At 46.0% G+C, this 18,508-nt stretch overlaps 1 protein-coding gene across 11 annotated transcripts in view; it reads left to right on the top strand.

Annotated features, from left to right (window-relative positions):
* Positions 1–18,508, top strand: part of CTBP1 (C-terminal binding protein 1) — a 1,451,962-nt gene that overhangs the window by 1,396,816 nt on the left and 36,638 nt on the right. For all 11 annotated transcript variants that reach the window (XM_069204084.1, XM_069204092.1, XM_069204101.1 and 8 more), the window contains one exon: positions 1,348–1,478. In XM_069204084.1, coding sequence (XP_069060185.1) covers positions 1,348–1,478 — 131 coding nt within the window. The remainder of the gene's footprint in view (positions 1–1,347; positions 1,479–18,508) is intronic.

Below are 18,508 nucleotides of genomic sequence, written 5' to 3' on the forward strand. Positions count from 1 at the left end.
AAACTACATTATGTACATACGTATTCACTCCATTGCATGGGCACTATTACTAGCATATACAACTCCTACCTCACCCTCTGCGGGGGAAACAATCTAAGATGGAGTCGACGCCCATGCGCAATGGAGCCAAAATGGGAGGAGTCCCTCGATCTCGTGACTCGAAAAGACTTCTTCGAAGAAAAACAACTTGTAACACTCCGAGCCCAACACCAGATGGCGGGATGTGCACAGCATGTGAATCTGCAGCGACTAATGCCACGAACAGATGTACACTGGGTAAGTGACATTTTCCATATATTCACAAACAAGGCTACGGCTGAAACGCGTTGGGAGGAAGACCGTTTTTGTTAATATATTTTTGCAACTGTCCTTTTGTGTCTTGACTTTTTCTTTATACTGGATAAGAAAATATGTGCAATATATATATATATCTTGGTTATGGATTGATACCAAGAAACACTCACGGTACTTTAGGCGTCCTCTAATATGCTGCTTGTTGGGCCGCTGGATCTCGAGAGGGTAGGTATGCGTCCTAGTGGTTCTGACATATTGCTGTTGTTGGACAGAGTGCTTAATTCCTTTGCTTGAGGATCTTTGCCTTGCGAAGCTCAGGTGTACTTGCACATAAAAGAGGAACAGCTCCAAACATTAGTTGATTGATTAATAAAACATCAACTGGTTGGTATGTGGGCAGATCAGCATGTGAATGGCATGAGAAACGATGGCTGACAGACTGACCTCTGCGTTCCTCTCAGTGTATTGATGATATTTATTTTGAGACAACTAAATCTGTCTGTAGCCACTCAGAGTTCTCTTTTTTCCACAGGGCATGGCCTTCCCCGTGACACACTCTACTCCCACAGAGGAGTCAGCAGCCCTTAGCAGGCTATGTCACATTTTTACTCACAGTTTAGATGAAAGCAAAGCATAATAACAATTAGTATAAAACATATCAACTATAGCTCCTAAGTATGTGGTATGTTTTTATTCAATTTACATTCAAGACCTTGTTTTTACTTATTTCTCCCATTTTTACTACGTTAATGGCATAATTTATCTGCTAAAAAAGTAACCAAACTATAAAAAGTTTATTTAAAATCAGTGACACTATGTAACAGTAAAAATAGAAGCAGTGGAGATTGGGTCTTGCTTGCTCTGTCGCAGAGTGTCTGACACTAGTATATCAACAAATCATTGTTTCATCTACGGGCGCCATGAGATTGTTGATTGAAAACATAGGTTACAAGAAAGTGTAGTAAGACTGAGGAAATATCATAGACAAGGGCTTCTAATTCTCTTTTTGAAATGTTTCTTTGATGTCCCATTTTATTTAATTTATTTTTTTAGATGAGACAAGGAGCTTTTCTGGTCAACACAGCTCGAGGTGGTTTGGTTGACGAAAAAGCACTCGCACAAGCTCTGAAAGAAGGAAGGATACGAGGAGCCGCTTTAGACGTCCATGAGTCCGAGCCTTTCAGGTATTTAACTCCATATGCATTTTTTAATACAATATTGTTGTCCTGTATTTTTTGCAGTGATGCTAAGTTACTTACTGAAAGATTGCAAAAGATCTAGAGATCGTTTCATAGAACAGTTGGGTTTGAAGTTGATGCCATCATTCAGTTAGCATCTGAGTTGTGGGCAAGCCAGTCAACCAAGTTAATCTTAACGAGGCAGAGGGAGATGAGTCCTCAAGTGGTAAAGCCCAATCTAGGTCCACCACATTCAGCAGCAGTAGGGGCCAGAACAAGAACTGATGATCAAGGAGGGAAACCAGGGAGTATACGCTGTATCATTCATTATACCGAGACAGAACTTGCTACTAAGACTGAGGTTATTAAACATGTCAAGTCCGAAGGATTCCTGATGATGGTGCTAGTATAGTAGTCTTTCCTTGCTAGTAGTTGTTCCTGGTTGTAAAGAGATTATGCTTGTCAACAGTAGACTTTAGACACAACTGCTTTTGCTTTCAAATGAATTGGGAGTATCCAAGGTAGCCAAGGTTTGTGGCTGAGTATTCACTAACAATTCAAGGCATTGCCTTATCAGATAAAGTGTGCCCACGAGTATTTACCAGATCCCTAGAATTAGTATCTGCCGATCTGAAGCAACTGACCATTCATCTCTATCCTTATCTAGATGATTGCATAATGAAGGGAAATGTGTTCTAGTGATACCAAACTAGAACACTTCAGGGTATACATCAACTTTAATTGTATGGTAGGGACATCTTAAGGATTATAGGGGCCCTGGGCCAAACATATTTTGGGGGCCCTTGTTCAGAATCACTTTGAATTTATGATCCAATTTCAGCTCTTTTATGCCTTCTTTGGCCAGGTCATTGGCAGCACACAGGCACACTTGTCCAAATTCTAAACGTGTTTACGTCTAATACTCAGGGATAGCGACATGTTCTTTTAATACTGTCACACAGCCGCAACTAATATTACTTCAAATTTCTGTGAAGCCCTCAAATTTCTAATATGTGGGGTCCCCTGTTTTGAACTAAAAAAACTTTTTATGGATGTTGCATGGAACAAATATAACATTTCTCAGCAAATGTCTTTTATAGACTCTCACACATCGTCCATGTCTAAAAAAAAAAAAAAAAAGAAAAATAAGGTAAACGGTATTTTAAACAGCGCTGTTTAAGAATTATTCAAGGTTATCAGAGCAAGACTCATCGGAAAAGAGCTGTCTCTACCAGAGGGGCACCTGAAAGGCTATAGGCCCTAAGCCAGAGCCCACCTTTCCCAGGCCGTAAAATGTCCCTGTGTTTGGGTTTACAGTCAACATGAAGAAGTAACTTCTGGTTCTTAAAACCCTGCGCGGGTGTTGATCAGTGCAGTGTGAGAGTGTTCAGAGCCTTTGCCTGTTAGCGGGTGAGAACCCTGATGATAGATTAGACCATTGAAATGTAAAAGCCACATCAAGTGAATTTTTTAATGTGTTGGATCAAATATTTTTATTAGCAGAAATTATGGAATATCTTTGAAGAAATAGGTTGACATGTATATGCCAGCACTTAGTGTGTGCTTAAATATTTTTGTGGCCGATAAAATACTCACTCGAAGAGAACCGTGAAAATTAGTATACAGCAAATATTCCCCGTTCTGCAAGCAAGGAAAAATTTAAAGTACTAAAGACAAAATCTGTAGTTTTCATGGTAACGTTATGACCTTAACTGCTTCCCTTATGTCGCACAGCCAGTTCTAAATTGAAAATAAATGTTTTAAAGTTTGTATTTTAGCTAATAACGCTCACGCTCAAGTGTTGCCCACACAACTTTCAATAGGAACATCATATTGTCGATTTAAGGACAGGTTGTGCTGACATTGTTTGCAACAAGTAAGGATGGAGTCTCGTCTGAGCTGACTGACAATAAATGGTGTTTTTTACAATAATCTATGAGAAGACAGCTTTTGTAGTGTGCAGTACAAACCCACTGAAATAAGGCGCTCCTTAGCTTTGCTGGAACATTTATTATTGCAAGCCCTGCTGTGTAAATGAAGAAAATAATTCAACAGACTGCCTAAAATTGCCCTTTACCACTGTACCTTGTGGAGTAAAGCACAAGCCTGCCTCTGAGTCAGCTCTACTTTCCTTCAGGAAGAGACTTCGCTTTTCTCTGACACTAAGGCCCAGTAATCGGTCACCTGACTGGATTTGCTGCAGAATCCCATCATGATATAATATAATGTATTGCCTATGGAACTAGGAATGTTGATACTGAGACATGAGAAACAACCTTCACCATGCATCCATTACAACGCATGCCTTTACCACACAGGAAAGTATTTCTGCTTTTACCACGCAGTCTTTTGCCACCTAGGCTAGTATTTTTTAAACAAAAATAATATACATTTGTAATGTATTTTAAAAAAAAGTGTTTTGAATGTGGGTATAGCTAAAGGGGGAGGAAAGGGTGATTTTAAGGTTTAGGGTTGGATAAAGTTAAAGAGCTTAGGGTGATTTTTAGGGTTATGCTGGGGTAAGAGGTAAAGGGAGGTAAGGGTAATTTTAGGGTTCAAGTTAGAGTTAAAGGGAGCTGAGGCGGGTAGAGGTAAGGGTGATTTTGGAGTTCAGTTATAGGTAAAGGGAAGTAAAGGTGATTTTAGGGTTTACGGGTGGGAAGAGGTAAAGGGAGGTAAGGATGGTTTTAGGATTCAAGGGTCAGGTAGAGGTGAATGGAGTAAGGGTGATTGTCGGGATCAATTTGTGGGAGGAGGTAAAAGGAGGTTAAAAAAGGGGGTGGTTATGTGGGGGGCTGACCACAAAAAAGTGTGTGTGTGTATGTATGTATATATATATATATATATATATATATACATACACACGCGTATATAATTAAATATATCAATTAAATAGTATATATATATTTCCATATATATGATATAATATGGGGACTGTTAGAAATGGGGTCTTTGATTGACAGTCAGGTTACCCCTTGTTCAAGCAAGGACCCTCACTCTAGTCAGGGTAAAAGAGAATCACCCTCAGCTAACCCCTGCTTACCCCCTTGGTAGCTTGGCAGAGCAGTAGGCTTAACTTCAGAGGGCTAGGTGTAAAGTATTTGTACCAACACACACAGTAACTCAATGAAAACACTACAAAATGACACAACACAGGTTTAGAAAAATAGGAAATATTTATCTAAACAAAACAAGACCAAAAAGACAAAAATCCACAATACACAAGTCAAGTTATCAATTAAAAAGCAAAAAGTCTTCATGTAGTTTTAAACACACACTAAACTGTTAGCTTGAAAATGTACCTTGCGCCAAAAATAACCCCGCACGGACGAGTGTACGTCAAAAAGGTCTTGTGATGCGTCGAATTCAACTTGTGTCATTTCTCCTTTCATCGGGTCGGGCGTGCCATTACTTCTCTCTGCGTCGATCCAGTCAGCACTCTCGGGTCCGGGCAGGCCTTGCATTGTTTTTACACGCCCAGAGGTGTTTGTGTAGGAAATCAAGCTGTACGATTATCCGAAAACCACGCAGCGCGGGTTGCGATCTCACCAGCCTCCGTCAGCGATGCTGCCCGTCGTTTCTCCAGCTCCGTGCAGCGATTCCTCAGTCGCGTTACAGACGAGCATCGATTTTTCAGCCGCGAAGCCGGCGTCACATCGATTTCCCAGCCGCAGATCGGAGTTGCGTCGATCTTTTCCCCACACGGCGCTCTGTGCGTGGATTTCCTCTTCTTAGGCTGCCAGCTTCTCCTTTCAGGGTCCCAGGAACTGAATGGGCACCACAGGGCAGAGTAGGAGTCTCTCCAGAGACTCCAGGTGCTGGCAGAGAGAAGTCTTTGCTGTCCCTGAGACTTCAAACAACAGGAGGCAAACTCTTAAATCAAGCCCATGGAGATCTTCACAAGATGGAAGGCACACAAAGTCCAGTCTTTGCCCACTTACTCTGGCAGAAGCAGCAACTGCAGGATAGCTCCACAAAGCACAGGCAGGGACGCTCTTCTTCCTCTCTTCTTCAGCTCTTCTCCAGGCAGAGGTTCCTCTTGTTTCCAAAGGTGTTCTAAAGTCTGTGGTTTTGGGTGCCCTTCTTATACCCAATTTCTCCTTTGAAGTAGACCTACTTCAAAGCAAAGTCTCTCCTGGTTGGGGGTTGAGGACTGCATTGTGTGAGGGCAGGCACAGCCCTTTCAGGTGTGAGTGACCACTCCTCCCCTCCCTCCTAGCACAGGTGGCTCATCAGGATATGTAGACTACACCACAGCTCCCTTTGTGTCACTGTCTAGTGTGAGGTGCAACCAGTCCAACTGTCAAACTGACCCAGACAGGGAATCCACAAACAGGCAGAGTCACAGAAATGGTATAGGTAAGAAAATGCCCACTTTCTAAAAGTGGAATTTTCAAACACACAATCTTAAAATTAACTTTACTAAAAGATGTATTTTTAAATTGTGAGCTCAGAGACCCCAAACTCCACATGCCCATCCGCTCCCAAAGGGAATGTACACTTTAATCAGATTTAAAGGTAGCCCCCATGTTCACCTATGAGAGGGACAGGCCTTGCAACAGTGAAAAACGAATTTAACAATATTTCACTGTCAGGACATATAACACACATTACTATATGTCCTACCTTAACCATACACTGCACCCTGCCCTTAGGGCTACCTAGGGCCTACCTTAGGGGTGTCTTATATGTAAGAAAAGGGAAGGTTTAGGCCTGGCAAGTGGGTACACTTGCCAAGTCGAATTTACAGTTAAAACTGCACACACAGACAGTGCAGTGGCAGGTCTGAGACATGATCACAGAGCTACTTATGTGGGTGGCACAACCAGTGCTGCAGGCCCACTAGTAGCATTTGATTTACAGGCCCTGGGCACCTCTAGTGCACTGTACTGGGGACTTACTAATAAATCAAATATGCCAATCATGGATAAGCCAATTACATACACATTTTGTACAGGAGCACTTAGCACTGGTTAGCAGTGGTAAAGTGCCCAGAGTAACAAAAACAGCAAAATCAGAGTCCAGCACATATCAACAACCTGAGGAACAGAGGTAAAAAGTTAAGGGAGACCACGCCAAGGATGAAAAGGCTAAAAGGGACCAATATGGAGCTCAATATAATTAAATATATATCAATTAAAAAGTATATGTATTTTTCCATATATATGATAATATGGAGACCTATATATATATATATATATATATATATTTATATATATATTTATATATATCTAAGCACATATAAACATGCGTGGTAAAGGACCACATTGTAATGCCATGTGATGTGAGGTGAAGGTCAACACTTGGTTTAAATGTATTGTATTGGCATGTGTTTTAACATCATATGTTGTAACATCATTCAATCTTGTTACACTAGCCTGTAAGCATGACCTACTAGTGTGCCTTATTTAATTGGGGGAGAGTGGTGTTGAGGCAGGGATGATTACTCAGGTCAACATGATTTAAGCCAAGGCCATGATGTAACAGCCGGGTGTGATATGACAGGGCGCAGCTTGCCTCAAGAGGATTACATTTCTAGTATGTATGGTACAACAGACACTAATTAAACTTGGAAGCCTTACCACATGAGAAATTTGTAACTTTTGTAGCCTAGCTTTACATGTATGTTAGAAATGGGGTCTATAGTTAGCAGAGGTTTGCATCCTGTCCAAATAGGGACCTTCACTCTAGTCAGGGTAAGGGAGTCACACAGCTGAGATAACCCCTGCTCTCATCCCCTTGGTTGCTTGGCACGAGCAGTCAGGCTATCTCAGAGGCAATGTGTAAAGTATTTGTATACACACACAGTACCCAGTGAAACACCACAAAAGTACTCTATACCAGTTTAGAAAAATAACCAATATTTATTTGAGAAAAACAAGACCAAAACATACACAAGTAACAATATACATTTTTAAAGGTTTAATCTCAGTAAAGTGCTTAGGAAGACAGTAGCTCCAACTGGAGATATCACAATATCATGACGGAGTAATTCCCAAAGTCTGACGCAGCTTGCGAGGGAGTACGAGCGGGTCATGGAGTCGCACGGGCCCTAGGTAGAGTACCTTTGGGAAACTAGGAAACATAGATGTTGCACGTAGTCGGAGAGGTGAGGTGTCGTTGGAGCCAGTGCGCCGTCAGTTCCTTACTGCTAGGTAGGGGAGGCGTTGATTGCTTATGGTTGCTGGGGAGGTGATGTGGAGTAAGTGGCAAGGCATCAGTTCCTTATGACCGGGGAGGGGTCAATGAATCCAGCAGGTAAAGATGCGAGGCGTCAAATTTGCGGTATTGAGATCACACCACGTGGTCACAGCTGCTGCATCGGAGTCAGGTGTCCCGGACATCAGGGACACAGCACTCAAGAGTCACGCTGTGGCAGGACTTCGGAGGATCTATGGCGGTGTCAGGCCTGCAGTGTCTGTCACAGACGTTGCACTCAGCTGGGACCATGGCTCCAATGCAGGCAGCAGCGTGGAGTCTGACAATGGCGCCATTTCCAAAGTCGCTCAGGAGTTGATGTACTTAGTTTCATATTGGTTACACCAGAACTCACTCCCAAGGGCCCAGGAACTGGATTTGGCACCACTTGGCGAGTCAGGACTCTCAGCAAGAGAGCCCAGGTCCTGGCAGAAAAAGCCTTTGATGTCCATGAGATTTCTAACAGGAGACAAGCTCAGTCCAAGCCCTTGGAGAACCTTTGAAAGCAGGATGTAGAAATCAAAGTCAAGTCCTTTCACTCCCAGGACAGAAGCAGCAGGCCAGCACAACAAAGCAGTAGGCAGTCCCTCCTACAGCATCTAGCTTTTCTTCCCGACAGAATGTCCTCTGTCCAGAAGGACTCTAAAGTTGTCTAAAATACATATTATTAAATTGTGAGTTCAAAGACCCCAAACTCCAGATCTCTAGCTGCTCCCAATGGGAAATTACACTTGAAAGATATTTCAAGGCAATCCCCATGTTACCATATGGGAGAGATAGCCTTGCAATCCGATTGAAAGCCGAATTTAGCAGTATTTCACTATCAGGACATGTAAAACACACCAGTACATATCCTACCTCTTAAATACACTGCACCCTGCCCAGGGGGCTGCATTGGGCCTAACTTAGGGGTGAGATACATGTGGTAAAAGGGAAGGTTTAGGTTTGGCAAGTGAGTGAACTTGCAAGGTCAAAATGGCTGTTTATAACTGCCCACATAGACACTGCAGTGGCAAGTCTGAGACATGTTTACAGGGCAACTCCTTTGGGTGGCAGAATCGGTGCTGGAGGCCCACTAGTAGTATTTGATTTACTGGGCACACATGGTGCACTATGCTAGGGACTTACTAGTAAATCATATATGCCAATGATGGATAAACCAATACCATTTAGGCTGAGAGCACTGGCACTTTAGCATTTGTCAGCAGTGGTAAAGTGCCCTTATTCCTAAAGCCAGCTGTAGGAAGTTGGCTCTGTATGTACTATTTCAAAGTAAGAAATAGCATGCACAGAGTCCAAAGGTTCCCTTTAGAGGTAAGATAGTGGCAAAAAGAGATAATTCTAATGCTCTATTTTGTGGTAGTGTGGTCAAGCAGTAGGCTTATCAGAGGGTAGTGTTAAGCATTTGTTGTACACACACAGGCAATAAACGAGGAACACACACTCAGACAATTCCAGGCCAATAGGTTTTTATATCGAAAAATATATTTTCTTAGTTTATTTTAAGAACCACTGGTTCAAGATTTACAAACAATACTTTAAATGAAAGGTATTTCACTCAGGTATCTTAGGAACTTTGAATCATCAGAATAGCATGTACAGTTTTGGCAAAAATGGCAATAAGCTATTTTAAAATTGGACACAGTGCAAAATTCAACAGTTCCTGGGGGAGGTAAGTATTTGTTAGTTTCACAGGTAAGTAAAGCACTTACAGAGTTCAAAGTTGCGTCCAAAGTAGCCCACCGTTGGGGGTTCAGTGCAACCCCAAAGTTACCACACCAGCAGCTCAGGGCCGGTCAGGTGCAGAGGTCAAAGTGGTGCCCAAAACCCATAGGCTCCAATGGAGATAGGGGTGCCCTGGTTCTAGTCTGCCAGCAGGTAGGTACCCGCGACTTCGGAGGGCAGACCAGGGGGGGTTTGTAGGGCACCGGGGGGGACACAAGTCAGCACAGAAAGTACACCCTCAGCGGCACAGGGGCAGCCGGGTGCAGAGTGCAAACAGGCATCGGGTTCGCAATAGGTTTCAATGGGAGACCCGGGGGTCTCTTCAGCGATGCAGGCAAGGGGGGGGCTCCTCGGGGTAGCCACCACCTGGGCTAGGGAGAGGGCCACCTGGGGGTCGCTCCTACACTGGAGGTCGGATCCTTCTGGTCCTGGGGGCTGCGGGTGCAGTGTGTTTACCAGGCGTCGGGTTCTTTGAAGCAGGCAGTCGCGGTCAGGGGGAGCCTCTCGATTCCCTCTGCAGGCGTCGCTGTGGGGACTCAGGGGTGTCAACTCTGGCTACTCACGGGCTCGCAGTTGCCGGGGAGTCCTCCCTGTAGTGTTGGTTTTCCGCAGGTCGAGCCGGGGGTGTCGGGTGCAGAGTGGAAAGTGTCACGCTTCCGGCGGGAAACGTGTGGTCTTTAAAAGTTGTTTCTTTGTTGTAAGTTTCAGTCTTTGTGGAACAGGGCCGCTGTCCTCTGGAGTTTCTTGGTCCTTTTAGATGCAGGGTAGTCCTCTGAGGCTTCAGAGGTTGCTGGACCCTGGGGGACACGTCGCTGTTGCAGTTTTTCTTGAAGTGGGGAGACAGGCCGGTAGGGCTGGGGCCAAAGCAGTTGGTGTCTCCGTCTTCTCTGCAGGGCTTCAGGTCAGCAGTCCTTCTTCGTCTTCAGGTTGCAGGAATCTAGTTTCCTAGGTTCTGGGGTGCCCCTAAATACTGAATTTAGGGGTGTGTTTAGGTCTGGGAGGGCAGTAGCCAGTGGCTACTGTCCTTGAGGGGGGCAACACCCTCTTTGTGCCTCCTCCCTGAGGGGAGGGGGGCACATCCCTATTCCTATTGGGGGAATCCTCCAAAATCAAGATGGAGGATTTCTAAAGGCAGGGGTCACCTCAGCTCAGGACACCTTAGGGGCTGTCCTGACTGGTAGGTCACTCCTTGTTTTTCTCATTATGTCCCCTGGACTTGCTGCCAAAAGTGGGGGCTGTGTCCAGGGGGCGGGTATCTCCACTAGCTGGAGTGCCCTGGGGCATTGTAACACGAAGCCTGAGCCTTTGAGGCTCACTGCTAGGTGTTACAGTTCCTGCAGGGGAGAGGTGTGAAGTACCTCCACCCAGAGCAGGCTTTTGTTTCTGTCCTCAGAGAGCACAAAGGCCCTCACCACATGGGTCAGAAACTCGTTTCTCAGCAGCAGGCTGGCACAGACCAGTCAGTCCTGCACTGAACAATTGGGTAAAATACAGGGGGCATCTCTAAGATGCCCTCTGTGTGTATTTTTTTAATAAATCCAACACTGCATCAGTGTGGGTTTATTATTCTGAGAAGTTTGATACCAAACTTCCCAGTATTCAGTGTAGCCATTATGGAGCTGTGGAGTTCGTTTTTGACAAACTCCCAGACCATATACTTAATATGGCCACAACTGTACTTACAATGTCTAGGAATAGACGTAGACACTGTAGGGGCATATTGCTCATGCAGCTATGCCCTCACCTGTGGTATAGTGCACCCTTCCTTAGGGCTGTAAGGCCTGCTAGAGGGGTGACTTACCTATGCCACAGGCAGTATTTTGTGTGCATGGCATCCTGAGGGGGATGCCATGTCGACTTTGCCTTTTTCTCCCCACCAACACACACAATCTGCAATGGCAGTGTGCATTTGTTAGGTGAGGGGTCCCTTAGGGTGGCACAACATATGCTGCAGCCCCTAGGGACCTTCCCTGGTCACAGGGCCCTTGGTACCACTGGTACCTTTTACAAGGGACTTATCTGTGTGCCACTTGTGGAAAAAATGGTACATTTCAGGTGAAAGAACACTGGTGCTGGGGCCTGGTTAGAAGGGTCCCAGCACACTTCTCAGTCAAGTCAGCATCAGTATCAGGCAAAAAGTGGGGGGGTAACTGCAACAGGGAGCCATTTCCTTACACCATCAAAAACGAAATTCAGCACAGGATCAAAAACAGGAGGTCAGAAGCCAAAAAGACAGGGGAAACCCTGCTGAAAGGGCCATTTCCAACAGTGTGAATGTGGTACCTTTTTAGTAACAGTTCCTGGCCCTCACTTAAAAGGGTATGTGAAAAAAAAGTATTTTATATCTTAAGTGTGAGACCCATACAGTAGTAAAAATGATGTACTGCTGAGGTTTTAATTGCATTATAACCCCCATCCTGTGTAATGTAAAGGCAAGGTTTTCCCTGGGAGACCTCTGTACCATAGAAAGGGGGGGGAGGGGTGCACGTGTTCCATAAGAAAGGACTTCTGAGAAGTCGATACCCAGAACAGCCTTCTGGGAAGAAGTGCCAGTAAACGGGTATGATGTCTAACAATGTTCAGTCCCTTTACTAGTTACTCCTAACAGTTGGATATACAGTGCGTCCGTAGAGTAGACCGGCAGCCTTTGAGCTATTGATGACACATGAACATATACTGGAAAGGGGTGTAGATTCAGTTGGATGTTGACATTGGAACTGATTGGAGTGTGCTGCATTTGATGTGGGGTCGCTTTCTGTATACCCCTTTTCAAATGGTGACATGATTAGGAGGTAGCAGACACAAATCCACATGTTTGGCAGTACTGTCCCTAGAAGTGACTGTGATGTATTTTGTCAATGAGTCTGTTACGTAGACTCTCATTCCAATATATTTCTAGGAGGACACTACTAAAGTGTCTATGGCTACGGAGTATAGCCTACTATGCCACTGTATCCATTAGGTTTTTTTAAATATATTTTTACAAGCATTTTCAAACACATATCAAGCAGTGTTAGTCATAAACAAGGAGCATAGAGTCATGACAAGATGCAATAGAGTACGAGAGCAACAGTAGGACAGGAGGCCGAAGGAGCTAGAACCATCCCCACTTTGGGCGGGCAGAGCAACGATCACCCTCCCCACAGTATCCTGATAACCTTCAAAGGGGTAAAGGCTTAGTCGTGATTAAGATTCCCCTTGGATGCCCTCTTGAAGTGAGCCTTGAGGGGTGCTCACTGTCAGGCCATAATAATTTCTCCTACATGCACCAGAACCAACCAAACTTGAGTGACACCCTCGAGCTTCATAAACCACCACCTTCTCCTCCATACAGATATTTATTCCAGCAATCCATTGGTCTTTCGTGGGCAGCGCAGATTACTCCAGCTTCGCACAGTCTCTCTCTTTGCAATAGTGCAAACTTTTTTCTGGACAGAGCCACATCCCTCAGGAAAGCCCTAGCGCATTAACTGGGGTTATGTAGTATCTGCGCCACAATTACCGAAGGATCTGGTCCCAATACAATTAAATCTCGCTTCATCCCCAGATAATGTGGTAAAATGACCCCTCAGCTGTACCGCATCTGACACAATCAGGCATTGGTATGCAAGCCATTTTGTTTAACTTTACTCGGTCAAGGTAAACCCTGTGCAGGATCTTCAAATGGATTCGGCGAACGTTTGCTCTTATGGCCACCTCCCGGGGATGCATCAGTGCCTCCTTCTAATCAACATCCCCCAGTTCTCCCAGATCACGTTCCCCAATGCTGGCAGTGGCCCTAAGTTGTCCGGGATATGGTTCATAATGGCCTTGTATAGTAAGGAGATTGCCCCGACCCAGTGGTGGGACTGAATCAGGCAGGTCCTCCCAGTCAGTCCACTCCGCCTGGAGCACGACTGGTTTGAGTGTATTTGAAGACCTGCGTACGAGAATAGGCCATACTCTATCCGCAAAATGTCAAAGGATTTAAGCATCCTCTACAATGTCCCTCACCTCGGCTATCCCTCGTTAGTCCCACCTTGTGAAACCCTGGAGATGAGGGACTTCTTTGAGCACTTCTCCCCTCTAGAACGGCGTGGATTGTGTGACCCTATCCTTCCATCCAATATGAACCTTCATCTTATCTAAGGCCGCCAAGACAGCCTGAGTGGGGATGGGTAGAGCCTTTTGTCGTGACCACTATAGGAGTAGTGCTTTCAAGTAAGGGTCACCATATTACAGCATTCTATACAGAACTCGAGATCACTAATCCTGGCATAGGCCCAGTCATTGACGACCTGTAACTGTGCTGATCAAAAATAGACGCAGATGTGAGGCATGACTATCCCCCCCATTGTAAACGGAGCAGTACAGGGTCTTTAGCACAATCCGTGGAGCCGAACCATTCCCACAACAATCTCGCCTCCCTATATACCCGTAGGAAGTAAGGCTCTGGGGCCACACGTGGTGTTCTGCAGCACATATAATAGCTTCAGCAGAGAAACTATTTTGTAAATGGCTGCCCTGCCAAGGAGTGGTAACTTGTGTCACTGGGAGACGTCATTCTGAAGCTCGGTGAAAGGACTTTCCAAGATGATTCCCAATAACCAGCTCCTAGTAACAGTTACATAAATCCCCAAATTTCAGAAGCCTTCCTCCAGCATGGGGCGAGGGCCACATCCACCAAGGCAGTAGAGCACTGATTTGTGCCAATTTGTCAGGGGCTATTCAGGTTACCAAACTATTTCAAAGATGTGTGAAAGAGGATTCAGGTGCTTCATGGGGTCTGATACATACAAGAGGACTTAATCGGTGTGTCGGGAAATCACGTCTGACTCCCGGTCCCCCCTGGTTGACTCTACACTCCCTGTCATGGTCAGCCCTTACCCGGGCCACCAGGGCCTCAATACAGAGGGCAAATGGAAGGGGGGCAACGGACAACCTTGCTGCGTTCAACTAGCCAATGGAAAGTACTCGGAAATCATCCCATTAACCTGCACTGCTGCTGTGTGGTCCGTACACAGGACGTCCACCCAACTGTAAAAACTGAGTCCAAATCCAAAACGACTTGGGACTCGCATCAGAAAGGACCAGTGGTTGGAGTTGAATGCTTTCTGCGCATCTGTGGACACAGTGGTGAAGGGGGGGTTTGCTACCTCCCCAACTGCATCAAGCCAGTTGAACAGCATCCTCAAGTTAAACTGTGTGGACCTACGAGGCATAAGCGCGTTGTATTCAGGGTGGACAAAAGATGAGATAAGTGTTGAGCCCAAAGGCCAGCATAGTTGCCAGTAGTTTAGTCTCGATGTTAAGAAGCAAGGTAGGTTGGTACGACCTACGCTCCATCCTAGGTTTTCCCTCTTTGTAAAGTACAGCAATAATTGCAAGACGAAGGTCCAGAGGCAATTGTCCCTTTGTGTGAGTCCTCAAACAATAGGAATAGGTGCAGGCCCACCAACCCGGCCAGTCTCTAGAACAATTCCACGAGCAGCCTGTTGGCCCAAGGACCTTGCTGCCCTGCATTGCTCCGACGTCCCCCGACAGCCACTCTAATGTTAATTCGGCCTCCAGCATCTCCACTTCCTCCCAGGATAGATTTGGGAGAGGGAGTGCAGACAGGAATCGCTTTGTCTTCCAATCAGGCGCATGTGCAGTGTACAGTCCCTGGTAGTGATCTGCAAACTCACGGGCAGTGTCTCCACAGGGAGCCATCCTTCCCCCAGTTGGGGTAACGGTCCTCCCACCTATTGCATCTCCTCTTCTCTCCAACTCAACTAGGTCAGGAAACTGTCTGCCTTGTCCCCTACATCATTTAGCCTCCTCTGGGTCGGCAGATAGTGGCTCCGGGCTGCTGGTTCCGTGACATTACTATATTGTTCCCTAGCCTCCCTCAGCCGCCGGAGTGCAGCTGCATTGGCCCCTGTGAGTGAGCTATGAGGACGTCACAACACGTTTTTTACGGGTGACCAATGTCTGGATTTTGTCACAAAGAACTATTTTATAGGCCTCCCAGAAAATGGTGAGTGAGTCAACTGAGTCCTTGTTTTCTTCCAAATAAACCAAGTCTGAGTCGAACAATCTCTGGGTCCTGCAGCTCACAAGCATAAATCTCCGAAGCCGCAGGCCATGGTCACCCTCTTGCCCATAGTAACCAATAGGGGCGGTGAGTGGTCTGAAATGCCCTAGCCATATATTCAGCTCCTGTTATGGCCAGATGAGTGCCCCCTGGTATAAATATATAGTCCAGTATGGAGAATGTCCTCTTCGCCCCAGAGTAGAAAGAGAAGCCTACTGTGCAGAGTGGTAAAGCATCCAAAGATTAGTAAGGCCCATTGCCCTGGTAAATTGTGATAATCAGTGCTGGGGGTCCGAGTTTGCCGCTGCTGGGGACCTGTCCAAGTGCACCATCATGGTGTCATTAAAATCCCCACCCAGGATTGTGATGGTACTGCCTGCCTCGAAGAGGATGGGGCTGATTTCGTCTAGGGTGTCCCTCTGTATGCATGGGGATGCATAAACATTAATAAGGGTGTACCCTGTTGTGCTTCTGGTACCCTGAACCCCAAGGACAGTCCCTGCAACGTCCACCCAAGTCCTGATGACCTTAAAGGGTGGGGCATCTTTTGTGCCAAAGTAGCATGCCACATGAATCCCGAGTGAACACCGAATGGCTTGAGAACACATACTCCCCCCGCCCCAGAAACCGACACTCCGCCCCCATCAAGTGTGCCTCCTCCTGGAAGACGATGTTGAGGACTATGCGTTATTAGTGCATTGTGCAACTGCCCCCCGGTACTACCCCTTGTTTGATCTTGCTCCCCAACTCATTCACATTGCATGTAAATATTTTTAGAACATATCTTCCATCATCAGCCGTAGTCCCGTAATGTTTTTCAGGGTGTCCCCCAAATGCACGCCCTCTCCCTCCGTCCCCACTCGTGTATCCATCTCAGACTGCATGTGCTCACACATAAAAAAACAACATCCCCACCCTGGGAGACCCACCCCGCATTTTCTACCCATGAATAAGGATGTCAACCCCACAACACAGCCCGCCCCCCCCGTAAAGTCCCCTTAGTGCCTTATAGCAAACAACGTCACAAACAAACAATAACTCTCGATAGATATAGCTCTGCTTTGCCCAGCCTAGACACTCTAATGAGAAAAGTAAGAAAAGGAATAGTTTTACAGTGATCCCATCGGAGAGTCCAGGATCCAAGTGCCATGGTGCATGGTCCTTTGTGGTGCAATGTGGGTTGCAGTGTCTTACACACGGGCCCCAGGTACATCCAGCTGTGACACTCCCATTCGGGATGCCTGGTTCCCCCTCAGCCTACCATATCAGCAATAATTGGTGTAACCACAGGTCCCTGTCGCAGAAGTCGTTCCTCCTCTGTATCTACTGAGTCCAGGTATCTTGGTCACATTCACCACTCCCTAGACTCAGCCCACTGGGAGGATCCATAGGTCACCATCTTCGCAACCAGCTGCGCTCTCGCCGACTCAGCCTGCTGTTTCGTAGGTTTCCCCACCAGTTTGGCCCCATCTGTTCTCCACTCGTCCATCTCTGTGCGTGGGACACAGTTGTGTTCCAACCAGACATCTGGGATCTTAAAGTAGTGAGTGGTGCTATCCTTTCCAACACAGAGCTTTGCAGGAAAAAGAAGGGCATAGCGAAGGCCCAAATGGTGGAGTTTTGCCTTAACTTGGAAGAAGGAGTTCTGCTTTCTCTGGACCAGGGTGGTAAAGTCTGGGAACAGGTTCACCTTATGGCTTCAACTGTCTATGGCCATTGTGCCAGGCAGCCTGAAGAATACAGTCCCTGTAATTTAAGAGTCTTGCCATTTGGGGATGAGGTGGGCCCCCAGGACCGGTGGGCACTCTGAGACCAGTGGGCTCTCTACCGTGAAGAAGGCTGTGGGCCTCCCATCCTAGATGTGCTGAATGAGCCATTACTCCAAATCATCACGCACTATCCACTCCAGCAGGCCAGTGACGTGGATTTTGTTTCGCCGAGATCGGCCCTCTGAATCCTCCGCTCAGTCTCACAGCTGGCACACCGCCTCCGTCAGCTCCCTGGTCGAAATCTGCATGTCCCCAGCTGTGAGGTTAAGGCGTTCCAGTGCTCCCTCCGCTCTGGTCACTGTCAATTTTCTGTGGTACAAATGCAGGAGACCCAGGTCCACTGCCAACCCCATAGGATTTGGTCTTAAGAGTACCCTTCAACTCAGATCGCACCTAAAGTACCTTTTGCATACGTACATACTTATTCTGGCACCTCTGTGCCGTCTCATTTACCAGTGAGTCTCCATAAAATCTTGCTTGTAAGGGCAGTTTTCCGGGCCAAGAATTGTTAACAGGCACCATGATTTGTGAGTGCTGGTGAATGTTTGTGGTCACAATTTTACTCCTTTGGTTTATACGGTCTGGTCAAGCAGCTGTTGAAACTGGGTATGCTGCTATTAATGGGTGGTGGAAACCTGTGATTACTGTTGTTTAAAAATGTATAAACATATTGATGATGGCACTGTCAGTCCTTGTGTTATCTGAGGAGATGACCAAAGGCGTAAGATCGCCATGACTTTTGTTTTTGTCGTTGTTGGAGTGCTACTCCTACCAACAGTAATTTGTTTTAATTGCCTGTTCCTCGATGAAGTGCAATCCGATCATAGGTCAGGGTGGGCTGTGTATTTCTTATATGAACATTAAAAACTGTATGTTCTTGACCGGTAAGAACCAGGGTCATGTGGACCGCCAGCTGCAAGGCATAATTGTTCTCATTAGCTGGTGAAATTATCTGATGATGCTGAGGAGGGTAGAGTAGTTTTCGGTTTTATAATTATGGCAAGAATACCAGCAAATTGAGATCCGCCAGGGTCTCCTAATTTTCTTTCTTTCATTACGCTTTTTAGGGCATTCTGGTTCAAATACATGCCGTTTCTTACTCCGAACTTCGTGGTGTTTTCTTGAGTCAAACAAGTAGTGTTTCGACTGAGATGAAGAGTGGGCGTTATTTTCAGAAAGTCTTCTTGATTTATGGGTCCCCTAGGAAAAAATGACACTATGATGTATTTGGTTTCTTCGCCGTCGAGACTTTGAAGTGTCAAATCAGAGTAAACCAAAGTCAGGTGAAG

This window comes from Pleurodeles waltl, chromosome 1_2, assembly GCF_031143425.1.
Source record: "Pleurodeles waltl isolate 20211129_DDA chromosome 1_2, aPleWal1.hap1.20221129, whole genome shotgun sequence".
In the NCBI taxonomy this organism is placed as follows: domain Eukaryota; kingdom Metazoa; phylum Chordata; class Amphibia; order Caudata; family Salamandridae; genus Pleurodeles; species Pleurodeles waltl.